At 42.0% G+C, this 15,753-nt stretch overlaps 1 protein-coding gene across 2 annotated transcripts in view; it reads left to right on the forward strand.

Moving 5' to 3' along the window:
• The window catches only part of LOC145399420 (serine/threonine-protein kinase NIM1-like), a 56,461-nt gene that overhangs the window by 24,847 nt on the left and 15,861 nt on the right, over nucleotides 1-15,753 (forward strand). The window contains exons 2-4 of one of the 2 annotated variants that reach the window (XM_080272036.1): nucleotides 1,760-1,884; nucleotides 3,696-3,764; nucleotides 12,440-12,613. In XM_080272036.1, the coding sequence (XP_080128162.1) occupies nucleotides 1,800-1,884; nucleotides 3,696-3,764; nucleotides 12,440-12,613 (328 nt within the window). In that variant the 5' untranslated portion in view covers nucleotides 1,760-1,799. The remainder of the gene's footprint in view (nucleotides 1-1,759; nucleotides 1,885-3,695; nucleotides 3,765-12,439; nucleotides 12,614-15,753) is intronic. The other variant, XM_080272037.1, reaches the window with a different exon arrangement.

Raw genomic sequence — 15,753 nt, forward strand, 5'->3', positions numbered from 1 at the left:
CATCCATCCATCCATTCAACCCTCCAGCCTTCCATCCAGCCATCCATTCAACCCTCCAGCCTTCCATCCAGCCATCCATTCAGTCTTTTAGTTCCGTGTCCAGTAAGCAGGCGAGATATATGACAACAAACGGGTATTTCTCGGAAGTGCTTTATAAACCTGTTCTGTGTTTGTGTGTGTGTGTGTGTGTGTGTGTGTGTCTGTGTGTGTGTGTGTGACGGAGAGAGAGAGTAGTACGTGTTTTGCATGTTATACATATTCAGTATTTGTTGCTGCTAACTTTTAATTGTGTGTGTGTGTGTGTGTGTGTGTGTGTGTTCAGTAAATTTATATGCAAGTAACGGGTATGTATATTTTGTGTGTGAATGCGCATGACTGCAAGCATACCCGATGTATGTGACTGCGAGTGTGCATGTGCGTTGTTGCTGATTACTGTAGTGCCTATTTTAAGTGCCCGTGTTGATTTATGTATGTATATGCGAAGCCGTTGTATGTATGTGTATGTATGCATGACGGCGTTCGCGTGCAGGTATTTGATGGTTTGCATGTACGAGTATGTATGTTTATGTATGCGTGTGTGTCTTTTTTCCATGTATGTGTCTCTATATTTCTCCATGTACTTTGTGTGTGTGTGTGTGTGTGTGTGTGTGTGTGTATGTGTGTGTGTGTGTGTGTGTGTGTGTGTGTGTGTGTGTGTGTGTGTGTGTGTGACCAAATAATCATTAATGAGTACCACACTTTTTATGGCCCTTATATTTTATCATTTCATATCTGTCCACTTGCCCATTTTATCTGTCAATCTATCTGTCTGCCTGTCTGTCTGTTTGTCTATCGTTATATGTAATGGTTTACTGGTTTGGTCTCTCTCTCTCTCTCTCTCTCTCTCTCTCTCTCTCTCTTATCCGTATATCTATCTATCCTTCTGTAATAAGTCTATCCCTATATTTATAACCATCAGTCGATCGAATTATATCTCGAAGTATCCATAGCATCAATCGATACCCGTGCACACAAATCGGGCTGTGCAATAGGAAGCAGCATCTCCAGGATTTATCTATCATTTATCTATCTGTATATCTATCCCATAGCCAAGGAACTGTCTACTCCTGTGTATCATTTATCTGTCCATATATCAATATCTTTACCCCATAACCAGGCGTCTTAATCCTGTAAGGGGTGGCCGCAGAGAAAGGCCTCCACGTCGCTCTCTCTTCTGCCATATGTCTGCCCTCCCTCCTTACCTTAACACTTTCAGTTTACCCACTTGGAGGCGTAGGTTCCAGAGGCTAGGGTACTGGTTCAGATAAAGTCTACGGGATCGACACTCCATCGTTCATAACCAGATTATTATTATTATTATTTTTTTTTCCCCACGATTCGGGAAGGGGGTCAGGGCTAAAACGATGCTAACATATGCTGCACAACTCTTTTTTTATTTATTTATTTATTTATTTTTTAACTCGTGGACATGATGGCGTCTTTGAGAGTAATTTCTGGTACATATAGACAGTTTTCCTTATTTTTCTCTGAGTCCATAGGAGATTTCTAGCAGTAAAAGGATTAAAATAAGCTGTAATCAACCCCTCTAGATGACTGTGTCTCCGGAAAACATTGGTGGCAGCGAAAACTATATGAAAAAATATGCATCACGTATGACAAAACGACTATCTATCTATCTTTCTGTGTCTGTCTGTTTATCTATCTGTCTATCCCATCTGTCTATCTATCTATCTATCTATCTATCTGTTTTTTCTGCCAGGCCGTGAGGATGTAGGGAGGGGTGAGGGTGGCGTGCAGTGATGCCAGCCGCACGCTCAACCTTCCTGGGCGACGATCTCAGTGTTGCCAACTCAGCCTCAGCAAGATCCCTCAATTCCATACACGGTGAGTTAGAAGTTTTGTTGGTAATATTTTGTTATTTATTTATTTATTTATTTATTTATTTATTTTTTGCGTATTAATGTTGGTATTGTTAGGTTTTGTTGTTATTGATGGTAGTGTGTGATATTATTATTATTATTATTATTATTATTATTATTATTACTACTACTACTACTACTACTACTACACCACTTCGACTACTACTACTACTGTACTACTGCTACTACTACTACTACTACTGCTACTACTATTATTGTTATTGTTATTAATATTATTGTTATTATTAAACATATTCCAGTCTTAAGTGTATTGTTAGTGGTATATTAGCTTATTCTATTATTACAGTGGTCCTCTGTCTGTTAATCTAGTTGTTATTGTTATCAGTGTAAAGTGTTTTTGTTATGGACGTGGATGTTATTGTTACTGTTTTTGCTGTTATTCTTAGTGTTTATTGTTGTTAGGTTGTGATGTGCTGTTATTGTCATTATTGTTATTTTTATTATTGTCATTATTGTTATTTTTATTACTGTTATTATTATTATTATTATTATTATTATATTTTCAGCTATATACTGCCAGTACTATTTTTAGTTTTCAACCAACGAACACAGTTTCATCGATGTCCCTATACTCACTTGCGAGTCAAAAGCGTCTGTGGCAAAGATACCTTATTGCAAACAAACAGAAACCGAGATTACTTTTAACGATATATATGCCAAGGTTTAATATATATCTTAATTGATTGTTATATATCTTCATTGGCCGGAGTGCAGTGTCTGAGTGTGTCTATTGCAGTAAAAGATGTAGAAATGTAGAGTAACAAAATAACCATCAGAGGAAGGCAAGGATGAGACTGGAGTGTATTTGTGCTGAGGAGGGGTACACTGAGATGGTTTGGGCGTGTGGAGAGGATAGGGGATAACAGTTGGATGTGGAAGATGGGAAGTGTGAACGTCGGGGGTAGGGTTGCGTGAGGCAGCCCAAAAAAGATCTGGGACGAGGACGTGGATTGTGACCTCAGGGATAAGGGATTGAATAGGGAGGCTGCCAGAGATCGGGCAGCGTAGAGAGCCGCCATTAGGTGACCAAGGCCGACGTATGCAAGCATGTTGGAGCATTATAAACGAAAAGATTGAAACTGAATTGAAGACTGTCATATACGTTTTGACTTTGTAATATATAGAGCAGGAAATATGTTACGTAATGATGGAAAGGCGAATGTTTTCCCGATAACAGTGACAGGAATAGGATTATAATTTAAGAATATTCAATACAAATCTTTTCTCTTTTATATTTTTATTTGTAATGGCACTGCAAAGGTTAGAAATATAAAATAACAACTGAGTATTGAAGTGAGAGTTTCCCTTGATAGTAAATGGAGTAAGTTTAGTAATTTTGAGTGATACTGGTTAGATAGACAGCTCCCCTTCCCCTAGAGAAAGGATGAGGAAGTAATACTCGTTTGAAAGTGGGTTGTATGGGAAGCTTGCCAGAGAAAAAATATTCGTGGCAAGATGTGATTGCAATACGACGTTTTATGGTGGATTTGATCTTAGCTTGCAAGAAAAAAATCAGCGTGACAAGGTATGTTTGCAATACGACGTTTCAAAATGGGGTTTATCTTAAGTTTGCAAGAAAAACTGAGCGTGAAAAATGTTTGCAATTCGACGTTTTAAAGCAGGTTTTATTCTAAGTTAATAAACTAAATCAACGTGACAAGATGTTTGCAGTAGGACGTCGTAAAGTGGGTTTTGTCTTAAGTCTGCAAGAGATATTCAGCGTGACAAGATGTGTTTGCAATACAATCGTTGCAGGAGACCAAAGCAGTCCTCGGACACCGCCCACCCCGCCCTATAGAGAGGCGCGTCTACCCTCCTCGACAGGTAGGTTGGCACTGGGCTCGCAATCGTCCTTTTCGTCGCTTATATAACAACCAAGCGCTTCAGGTCTTCACGTTAACACAAATCTCTATAATTACAGGCCTAACTAACACTAACTCACTCTGCTTTTATGTGTAATCTGGATGTGGATATTATTTTTCAGTGTGGCATAATATTTTGTCTGCTTTGTACCGTGCATGCATTTAAGAATTTGTGAAACTATGGAGGGCCCGCTTGGGAGAAGGCGTGCATTTTGGTGGGGGAAAAAAATGTTGATACTGCAGTTTTGCATGTGGTCTGATCGTATTTTGTTTTTTACGTCCCCCCCCCTCTCTCTCTCTCTCTCTCTCTCTCTCTCTCTCTCTCTCTCTCTCTCTTAATATCTACCTGTCTCTCTGTCCCTTCATATCTGGTCTCCACCTGCCTGTGTTAGTCAGCATTCAGTTTGTCAGTCTGTCATTATGTAAATCAGTCAGTCTGTCTGTGTCTAATGTATCGACCTACCGACGTATCTGTTTATGTCTGTCAGTCTGTTTGGTCTATGTGTCTGTCAGTCTGTTTGGTCTGTCAGTCTGTTTGGTCTGTCAGTCTGTTTGGTCTGTCAGTCTGTTTGGTCTATGTGTCTGTCAGTCTGTTTGGTCTATGTGTCTGTCAGTCTGTTTGGTCTATGTCTCTGTCAGTCTGTTTGGTCTGTCAGTCTGTTTGGTCTATGTGTCTGTCAGTCTGTTTGGTCTATGTGTCTGTCAGTCTGTTTGGTCTATGTGTCTGTCAGTCTGTTTGGTCTGTATGTCTGTCAGTCTGTTTGGTCTATGTGTCTGTCAGTCTGTTTGGTCTATGTGTCTGTCAGTCTGTTTGGTCTATGTGTCTGTCAGTCTGTTTGGTCTGTATGTCTGTCAGTCTGTTTGGTCTATGTGTCTGTCAGTCTGTTTGGTCTGTGTCTGTCAGTCTGTTTGGTCTGTGTGTCTGTCAGTCTGTTTGGTCTATGTGTCTGTCAGTCTGTTTGGTCTATGTGTCTGTCAGTCTGTTTGGTCTATGTGTCTGTCAGTCTGTTTGGTCTATGTGTCTGTCAGTCTGTTTGGTCTATGTGTCTGTCAGTCTGTTTGGTCTATGTGTCTGTCAGTCTGTTTGGTCTGTATGTCTGTCAGTCTGATTGGTCTATGTGTCTGTCAGTCTGTTTGGTCTATGTGTCTGTCAGTCTGTTTGGTCTATGTGTCAGTTTGGTCTGTATGTCTGTCAGTCAGTTTGGTCTATGTGTCTCAGTCAGTTTGGTCTATGTGTCTGTCAGTCTGTTTGGTCTATGTGTCTGTCAGTCTGTTTGGTCTATGTGTCTGTCAGTCTGTCTGGTCTATGTGTCTGTCTGTCAGTCTGTTTGGTCTATATGTATGTCAGTCTGTCTGGTCTATGTGTCTGTCTGTCAGTCTGTTTGGTCTATGTCTGTCAGTCTGTTTGGTCTGTATGTATGTCAGTCAGTTTGGTCTATGTGTCTGTCAGTCTGTTTGGTCTATGTGTCTGTCAGTCTGTTTGGTCTATGTGTCTGTCAGTCTGTTTGGTCTGTGTCTGTCAGTCTGTTTGGTCTGTGTGTCTGTCAGTCTGGTCTATGTGTCTGTCAGTCTGTTTGGTCTGTATGTATGTCAGTCTGTTTGGTCTATGTGTCTGTCAGTCTGTTTGGTCTGTATGTATGTCAGTCTGTTTGGTCTATGTGTCTGTCGGTTTGGTCTATGTGTCTGTCAGTCTGTTTGGTCTGTATGTCTGTCAGTCTGTTTGGTCTATGTGTCTGTCAGTCTGTTTGGTCTATGTGTCTGTCAGTCTGTTTGGTCTGTATGTCTGTCAGTCTGTTTGGTCTATGTCTCTGTCAGTCTGTTTGGTCTGTATGTCTGTCAGTCTGTTTGGTCTATGTGTCTCTCAGTCTGTTTGGTCTATATGTCTGTCAGTCTGTTTGGTCTATATGTCTGTCAGTCTGTTTGGTCTATGTGTCTGTCAGTCTATTTGGTCTATGTGTCTGTCAGTCTGTTTGGTATATGTGTCAGTTTGGTCTGTATGTCTGTCAGTCAGTTTGGTCTATGTGTCTCAGTCAGTTTGGTCTATGTGTCTGTCAGTCTGTTTGGTCTATGTGTCTGTCAGTCTGTTTGGTCTATGTGTCTGTCAGTCTGTTTGGTCTGTGTGTATGTCAGTCTGTTTGGTCTATGTGTCTGTCAGTCTGTTTGGTCTCTGTGTCTGTCTGTCAGTCTGTTTGGTCTGTCTGTCAGTCTGTTTGGTCTGTATGTATGTAAGTCTGTTTGGTCTATGTGTCTGTCAGTCTGTTTGGTCTATGTGTCTGTCAGTCTGTTTGGTCTATGTGTCTGTCAGTCTGTTTGGTCTATGTGTCTGTCAGTCTGTTTGGTCTGTGTCTGTCAGTCTGTTTGTTCTATGTGTCTGTCAGTCTGTTTGGTCTATGTGTCTGTCAGTCTGTTTGGTCTGTATGTATGTCAGTCTGTTTGGTCTATGTGTCTGTCAGTCTGTTTGGTCTGTATGTCTGTCAGTCTGTTTGGTCTATGTGTCTGTCAGTCTGTTTGGTCTATGTGTCTGTCAGTCTGTTTGGTCTGTATGTCTGTCAGTCTGTTTGGTCTATGTGTCTGTCAGTCTGTTTGGTCTATGTGTCTGTCAGTCTGTTTGGTCTGTATGTCTGTCAGTCTGTTTGGTCTATGTCTCTGTCAGTCTGTTTGGTCTGTATGTCTGTCAGTCTGTTTGGTCTATGTGTCTCTCAGTCTGTTTGGTCTATATGTCTGTCAGTCTGTTTGGTCTATATGTCTGTCAGTCTGTTTGGTCTATGTGTCTGTCAGTCTGTTTGGTCTATGTCTGTCAGTCTGTTTGGTCTATGTGTCTGTCAGTCTGTTTGGTCTATGTGTCTGTCAGTCTGTTTGGTCTATGTGTCTGTCAGTCTGTTTGGTCTGTGTGTCTGTCAGTCTGTTTGGTCTATGTGTCTGTCTGTCTGTTTGGTCTATGTGTCTGTCAGTCTGTTTGGTCTATGTGTCTGTCAGTCTGTTTGGTCTGTATGTCTGTCAGTCTTTTTGGTCTAAGTGTCTGTCAGTCTGTTTGGTCTATGTCTGTCAGTCTGTTTGGTCTGTATGTCTGTCAGTCTGTTTGGTCTCCCATCCCTCTCTCCTCTCGCCCTCAGACCTTTTTATGTGCTGCCTTCTATATGGCTTCTTACTTGAGAGGAAATGCATCGTGGACTGAAGTGTGTCGTGTTGTGTTGTTGTGACCTGCGTGGCTCTCGTTCAATATTGTCCCCCAAGGCCGCCAAATTCACCCTGACCACCACACAACGAATGCAAGGAAAATTGGATGGGGTCTCTGCCACAAACCTGTTTCTCTCTTTTTCTTCTTTCTTTCTTTCTTTCTTTAAAATGGTGGTGGTTATTGTTTTGTATTTATGTCTGTGAAGTGTATGTTGATTTGTTTCTGGGTGGGGTCTCAGTGCCACGAACCTGTTTATCTTTTTTTCTTTCTTTAAAATGATGGTGGTTATTGTTTTGTATTTATAAAGTGTGTATTGATTTTTTTTTTAATATTTGTTTTTTAGCTTTACTTACGGCAGCAGAACTATTAATCTTTTCAATATTATGACTTTTGTAATATTCCTCATATAGACAGTTTTATTCACCTTGAGGCTATTTTTTCCTCTGTCTGTGACTGCCTCTGTCTGACTGTCTTCTCTCTCTCTCTCTCTCTCTCTCTCTCTCTCTCTCTCTCTCTCATATATCAGTAGTTAGAACCCCAGTGTCATATGAACGTGAACCCAGTGGACTGCAGGTTGAAGTTCCCCCTCTTTCTCAGCCCACCATCCCCTTTAGGGTGTACGAATGTGATTGGGGGCTGGGAGTATAGCCAGGCAGCTCCACCATCCTGCTTCCCTGCATCATTTCCAGGTGGAGGGCTTACATATATTGCATTAACGCCTTCAGTACTAGAGGTCTTTGAACTGAATATAATTCCTTGAGTTAGCAATATTATACCCAGACAGAGATGTTAGGAAAATGTTGTGGTTTTATTATTATTATTATTATTATTATTATTATTGTGATTTTTATAATTATCTATTCTTCTTCCTTTTCTTCTTCTTCTTCTTCTTCTTCTTCTTCTTATTATTATTATTATTATTATTATTATTTCCAAGGTAAGATCAGTAATAGAGCTCACTAATTCCCTGTCATAAAATACTTGATCTTTACCATTGATTTTTTAAGACAAAATCGAGTAAAACGTAAAAAGAAACACTACATCGAATGAGGGGATGGTTCGTGACTTGATCCACGGAAATGTAGTGGTCTCTGATTACCTTGCGTGACTGTTTTTTTTTTTTTTTTTTTTTTTTTTGGGGGGGGGGTGCATGTGTGTATGCAGGCGCGTTTTTGTGTGTGTACGTGTATGTATATGCATGTCTGTATGTCTGTGCGTTTTTGTGTTTACATTGTGTAGTTGCATGTGTGTTTTTGTGTACATGTGCGTTTAGAGATACGTGAGTCTATGTGTGTGTGTGTGTGTGTGTGTGTGTGTGTGTGTGTGTGTGCTCTTTTGTGTACATGTGCATTTATAGATGTATGTGTGTATGTGCATGTTTGTGTATGTGTATATGCATGTGCGTTTTTGTGTACATTGTGTAGATGCATTCGCGTTTTTGTGTACGTGTGCAATTGCAGATGCATGTGTCCATATTTATATTAGTATGCATATGCTTTTTTGTGTACATGTGCGTAGATCCATGTGTGCGTGTGTACATGTGCATTTGCAGATGCATGTGTCTATATGCATGTTTGTGTAGGAGTATGCATGTGCGTTTTTTTTGTATGTTCGTTTGTAGGTGCATGTGTCTTTATATGCATGTGCTTGTGTTTGCCTGTGTTTTTATATATGTACGTTTGTGTATGATTACAGTGAATACCGGTGTACGTGTGCTTTTTTTTTTATATGTGCGTTTGTATGCATGTCTGTACATGTGTGCTTGTGTGTGTTTTATGCATGTGCGTTTGTGTAAGTGATTAATGTTTATGTGGCTCTTTTGTTTGTATTGGTGCATGTCTGAGTGTGTGGGTGTTGCTGGATCTCCCACTTTTATACTTTGATTCTTTGCTTTTTTTTTTTTTTTTTTTATGCGAGGAAGAAGGAACCAAAGGCCATGGCCCGCAGTAACAGTTCCTTCCAAGAGAAAAACAAAATACAATAGAGAGCCAAATTCAAGATCCGATCATTTTGAGATGCCTGGACACACTGCGTTTGAAAGACTGGAGATCATAGGCAGCAGGAAATACAGACAGAGGGAGACAGTTCCAGAGCTGACCTGTTGCATAAATGAAAGACTGGGAGTAACAGTTAACTCTTGCATTAGAGTTGGACAGAAAAGGGATGAGAGTTTGCTGCCAGACGGGTGCTACGCGCCCGTCGTAGAGGTGGAGGAATGCAAGCAGACAGTTCAGAGGAGCAGTGACCATTAAAGTAGCGATAGAAAAGAGATAAAGATGCAACAGTGCGGCGAAGAGACAGAGGTTGAAGGGAGTCAGTAAGAGGAGGAGAGTTAATGAGACGAAAAGCCTTTGACTCCACCCTATTGAGAAGAGCTGTATGTGTGGAGCCTCCCCACACATGAGAGTTGTACTCCACACAGGGGCGGATAAAACCTCTGTATAGAGTCAACAATTGTGCAGGGGTAAGAAAAGAGCGGAATCACTTAGCACACCCAATCTCTTGGAAGCAGATTTTACAAGAGATGTAATATGATCTTTCCAAGATAAGTCCTGAGTAAATGAAACCCCAAGCATGTTCAAGGATGATGCAGGATTCAGCTGAATATTATTAAACATTAATGGGTATACCTGTGGAAGATTTTGTCGGATTGATAGGTGTAAGAACTGAGTCTTAGATGCATTAAAGACAACCATATTATTTTTACCCCAGTCAGCGATCTGACCAAGTCAGACATTAGGTGTGCCATAGCCTCATCCCTTGTTTCTTGAAGTAACTGTTGAGATGGGCGTTGCGGAAACCGAATGGAAAGGTGAAGGGTGGAGTCATCAGCGTATGAGTGGATAGGGTTAGATGTACAGCTTAGAAGATCATTGATGAATAAAAGGAGAAGAGAGTTGGTGATAGGACAGAGCCCTGAGGAACACCACTGTTGATAGATCTAGGAAAAGAACGATGGCCGTCTACAGCAGCTGCTGAACAACCAGAAAGGAAGCTAGCGATGAAGGCACAGATAGAAGGATAGAAACCGTAGGAGGGCAGTTTGGAAATTAAGATTTATGCCAGACTCGATCGAAAGCCTTTGAGATGTCAAGTGCAATGGCAAAGCTTTCGCCAAAGTCCCGAAAGGAGGATGACCAGGAGTCTGAAAGGTAGGTGAGAAGATCGCCAGTGGAGCGTCCCTGACGGAACCCATACTGACGATCGGAAAGAAGGTTGTGATAGGAAAGATGCCTTAAAATTTTTCTATTAAGAATTGACTCGAAAACTTTTGAAATACAGGACGTTAAAGCAATTGGACGATAGTTGGAGGGTTGGGAGTGGTCACCCTTCTTTGGGACTGGCTGAATGAGAGCAAACTTCCAGCAAGAAGGAAAGGTACAAGTTGACAGACAAAAAGGCGAAAGAGTTTGCCTAGGCAGGGTGTAAGCACAGAAGCACAGTTCTTGAGAACAACAGGAGGGACCCCATCAGGCCCATATGCCTTGTTAGTACTGAGGCCAGTGATGGCAGAAAATACATCAACTGAAGAAATTTTAATGTCAGCCATGAGGAAGTCAGAGGGGAGAAGTGATGGAGGAACAGCACCGGAATCGTCTAAGGTGGAATTGGAGGAGAAAGTCTGTGCGAAGAGATCTGCTTTATCAGTAGAAGAAATAGCTACAGAACCATCAGAGTAGAAAAGAGGAGGGAAGGATGGTGAGGTAAAGTTGTTAGAAAATATTTTGGCAAGGTGCCAGAAGGAGCGGGAAGAATTCGAGTTGGAGAGTTGAGAGCATTTAGTATGGATGAAATTATTTTTAGTAGAGCGAAGAACAGACTTAGCACGATTCCGGGCAGAAACGTAAAGATGATGTGATTCAGGGGTGGGTTGGCTCCGGTACCTTTTGTAGGCCCTCTCCTTGTTGCGGACAGCATTAGAACAAGCGTGATTAAACCAAGGCTTTCTTGCGTTAGTCAAAGGATATGAGAAAGGAATGTATGCTTCCATGCCCGAGAGAATAACCTCCGTAATGCGCTCCCGGCCATGGAAGCAATAATCATTCCAGGGAAAATCAAAGAAGTACTGCCTGAGGGCCTCCCAGTTCGCGGCTCCAAAATGCCACAGACGACGTTTCCCTGGAGGGTCCACAGGCCGTACTGGAGTGATAGGACAGGTTAAGGTAATAAGGTTGTGATCGGAGGAGCCCAACGGAGAGAAAAGATTAACAGAGTAAGCAGAAGGATTAGTTGTGAGGAAGAGGTCAAGTATGTTGGAGCTCTCTCCAAGGCGGTCAGGGATTCGGGTAGGGTGCTGTACAAGCTGCTCTAGGTCATTAAGGATAGAAAAGATGTAGGCTTGTTCACCAGGTGGATCCGTGAAAGGAGAGGAGAGCCAAAGGTGGTGGTGAACATTGAAATCTCCAAGAATGGAGATTTCAGAGAAAGGAGAAATGGACAGAATGTGTTCCATCGTAGAAGTAAGATGGTCGAAGAATTTTTGATAGTCAGTAGAATTAGGGGATAAGTAAACAGCACAGATATATTTAGTCAGAGAATGACAGGAAAGCCGAAGCCAGAGTGTGGAGAATTCAGAAGAATCAAGTTCAGGAACACGAGAGCAAGATAAGTCGTTGCGTATGTATACACAACAGCCACCTTTGGCTTTGAAATGAGTATAGAGAAAGTAGGAGGATACAGAAAAGGGTTTGCTGTCGGTTGCCTCAGACAGCTGAGTCTCCGTCAGAAAAAGAAGGTGAGGTTTAGAGGAGGAGAGGTGGTGCTCAACAGAGCGAAAGTTAGATGAAAGGCCGCGAATGTTGCAGAAATGAAGAAGAAGAGAGTCAGACAGTGGTTCCAGGCACCTTGAGTCGTCACCGGGAGAGGGGCAGATGGCGGGGGCATTTATGGTCCCCCCCCCTGGGGACTCCGAGGCTTGATTGATAGACGCCATTTTTGTTGATTTTTGAAAAGGAAGTGTAGTGTGTACTTTGCATGTAGTTTGGTGAAGATAGTTAGAGAAATTTGTACTGGAGAGCATGCTGGCCTACTCTCTGTGTAACTGAGACACTGAAAAAGTTCAGCAGAGGGGGATGGTCAGGAACTAGTCCTGAGGGCTGATGAAACGGGAGCTCCAGCACTCCCTGTCATCAGCTTTCCATCCACCTCGGGAGTACTGCCCTGCTCGACTGGTGCTACAGTCCATGGTGGTGGAGAGGGACGCCTTCGCGTGGTGGCACCTATATAACCAGACGGCCCAAGTGCCTGGCTATACAAACGTCCCTCAGCTAGTTTCCTGTTCCCTAAAAGGTGGAGGATGAACTCCACCCAGGTACACTTTGAGCCGGCAGTCCACCGGGTTCACGTTGCTGATGAACCTGGGGCCACAACAACAGTTACACCACAGCATCTCTGTAGGTGGAGGTTAATGTTGAGATGATGCTGATGTACTAACCACATGTACTCAATGCACTGTACAGGTGAAGATGACGAGCGTACGCCATACGAGCGAGTGCTGTACGGGCTTCACCACGACCAGCGATGGCTTAAGGAGATCACGCTGGGTCGACGGGTGGGATTCTACAGGTTTAGGGGAGAATTGGGACAAGGCAACTTCTCCACCGTCAGACTGGCGTTCCATCAGCTTACCAGAGGTATGGGTTATACTGCATACACCTTATATACACCTTCGTACACCACAAACACATCAGCCTACCAGAGGTATGACTTACACTGATAAACCTGAAATACACCTTAGTGCACCACAAACACTTATACATGACTCTGTTCACACATACACATTATGTATCTATCTGTCTATATAAATATATGTAATAGCTCCAGGGGCCCTCTGGAAAATTGCCGTTTCCAAGAAGTTAACCATGACCACCTGCCGGACCCCAAGATCTCCCAAGAAAGTTGTTATTAGTGCTGTGGTGTACACACACACACACACACACACACACACACACACACACACATATATATATAGATATATATATATATATATATATATATATATATATATATATATATATATATATTCATGCTGTGGCTTTACCTGCCTTGGGTAAGACTGTTGAATGTTTACTGGAATATAGTTAATACACCTAAAATGTTGAAATGCAGTGCACGTTATTTTATTATTGTATATTTGGTTAGGTATTTTTTTCCTTTTTTTTTTTTTTTTTGGTATCATCTTCTTCATCATGTTGCTATATTTCTTGTACTGTTAATAACCATTTCAGAAAATAACTGCGATACTCAGTGTGCAGGTTATGAAACGCGTCGTTGTTATATCTTCGCTGGTGTGCGAGGATTTGATTCAGTCAGGGAGACGGGTTATATGGGTTTGGCGACGCTAGACAGGAACCAGTGACATTAATTTTGTTGCTGATTTATTCTTATCTGTAGATGATTTTATTCAGCTAAGCAGATACTTCAAATTTGCAGGGTTTAGCATTAATATATACTACAGCACTAGAGATACTTGACTTTAATAAAATCGCCTAATCGTTTCATGAACCAAGGACAGTATTTATTCCTAATTTATTCCTCTTATATGTAGACGACTTTTTTAGTTATGGAAATATTTCGAATTTGGTGGGTTTGTCTTCCTTATTTACTACAGGACTAGAGATTCTTTTCTGTCATCATATTGTTTAATTGGAGCTTAATTAAAATAAAGCATATGTTTTGATGTAAGTTGTTCAAAGGCTGGAGGTCATAGGCAGTGGGAAAGACAGACAAGAAGATAACTTCAGAATTGACTTGCAGGAGATTTTTGGTAGCGGAAAAGTCAGACTGAGGAAGATAACTCCAGAACTGACTTGCTTGTGTTTGGAAGACTGAGGAGTATTGGTTAACTCTTGCATTAAGGAGTTAGACGGGGTGAGTGTGTGTTGGTTTGGGAGTGTTGCGTGCCCGCCGTTTAGGGAGAGGGAGGTAAAGGTAGGGTACTGACTGGAGAGGGGGTGAGAGAGGGAGAAGGGAGAAAGTGGTGAGTGTAAAAATAGTGGAGAGAGGGAGAAGGGGTGCAGGATATTCAAGGAGAGATGACGTATGGCGAAGTGTGATGGATGAGTTAGGCCGTTGAGAGAGAAAGAGAGAGAGAGAGAGGGAGGGAGGGAGGGAGGGAGAGAGAGAAGATACAAGGAGAGATGATGTAAGGAGTGATGGATAAGGTCGTTGAGAGAGAGAGAGAGATGTACGGAGGGTGATGGATAAGGTCATTGAGAGTGAGAGAGAGATGTTGGAGGGTGATGGATAAGGTCATTGAGAGAGAGAGAGAGAGAGAAGGAGGGATGACCTACAAATGAGTGCTGGATGAGTTAAAGAAAATTACACCAAGAAGCAAATGATGTTGTGTGACCGTTTCGTCCGTTAAGTCGGTTACGGTCAGTGTTACGTGTCCGCCAGCGGTCATAAGGCTTCCAGGAGGCGGTCAAAAGTTCGCTTACATCCCTGGGGCTTCCATTCATTCTGTACCCTCTGCTTAACGTCTTTACTAAATTGACTGATAAATGATTAGGTGTTTGGAAATTTCTCTCTTTCTCTCTCTCTCTCTGCCTTTACTCTGTACATTCTTTGCTTAACATCTTTACTAAATTGACTGATATATAATTAGGTGTTTGGAAATCTCTCTCTCTCTCTCTCTCTCTCTCTCTCTCTCTCTCTCTCTCTCTCACCCGTCACTCCACTGTCACTTAACACATGCCCACCCGCGACTCAACAAAAGCCAGTCCAAAAGCGTTTGTAAGACCTCAGCATGGAGCAAAAATAGCCGAAGGGAACAATAGCGGAGTTGGTGGGGGTTGCCGGAGTCTTCCATCATGGCGGCGGTTTGTTTGTTGTCGTTTGAGCCGAGTTGGATGGTTGCCAGAGTCTCCAGTTTACACCATGTCAATTTGAGGTGAATTGGACAGGTGCCGAAACATCTCCTAATGGTGTGTGTGTGTGTGTGTGTGTGTGTGTGTGTGTGTGTGTGAGTTTTAATATCCAATTGTGCCGAGGTGGACAGTTAAACGGAGTCTTCCCTATGCTTAATCAGTTTGAACCGAGGTGAATAAGAGTCGTAATCTTTTGTTTACATCTGTTTGAGCCGAATTGGACAGTTGGCGGGGTCTCCAATAATGGTAGCAGTTTGTTTACACCCACAGTAATCAAGATGCACAGATGTCGAATTCTCCCATCATGGCGAGAGTTTGTTTATGTCAACGAGAGCCGAAGTTTAAAGATGTCGGCGCCTCTTATAAGTATTACATAAGCGTTCCTAGATTTTTTTTGCTGTTGCTCATAATCGTTTAGGTTGGCGCTCCGCCTCTTTCTCTCTCCAACATGGCGTCTATTTGTTTACGTTGGTTTTGAGGCCGCGTTTAGGAGGGATTCAGGATGTTTGGGTGATGATTCAGACTTATGGAGAGTTTTAAGGGATAATATTTTTTTTTTTTTTTTGCAATTTTCTTTTGTTTTTACTTTGTTCTTGTTTTTTTTATTTGTTGCATAAGGCTTTAGGTTTATCGTTCTTATGGTAGTTATTTTATTATTATTTTGATTTGTGTGTGTGTGTGTGTGTGTGTGTGTGTGTGTGTGTTAGTACAAACTTCGTAAGCACACACATTAGGAGTCACATGAGAGAGAGAGAGAGAGAGAGAGAGAGAGAGAGAGAGAGAGAGAGAGAGAGAGAGAGAAAGAGGGAGAGGTGGGGAAAGAGTTTCCGGAAGGTGGCTTTTGGATGGAATGAAAGACTGAAGTTGATCCATGATTAGATTGCGTGTGTGTGAGGGATACACAC

Source organism: Coenobita brevimanus, chromosome 49 (assembly GCF_032717465.1).
Source record: "Coenobita brevimanus isolate Jiangsu-jjx chromosome 49, ASM3271746v2, whole genome shotgun sequence".
In the NCBI taxonomy this organism is placed as follows: domain Eukaryota; kingdom Metazoa; phylum Arthropoda; class Malacostraca; order Decapoda; family Coenobitidae; genus Coenobita; species Coenobita brevimanus.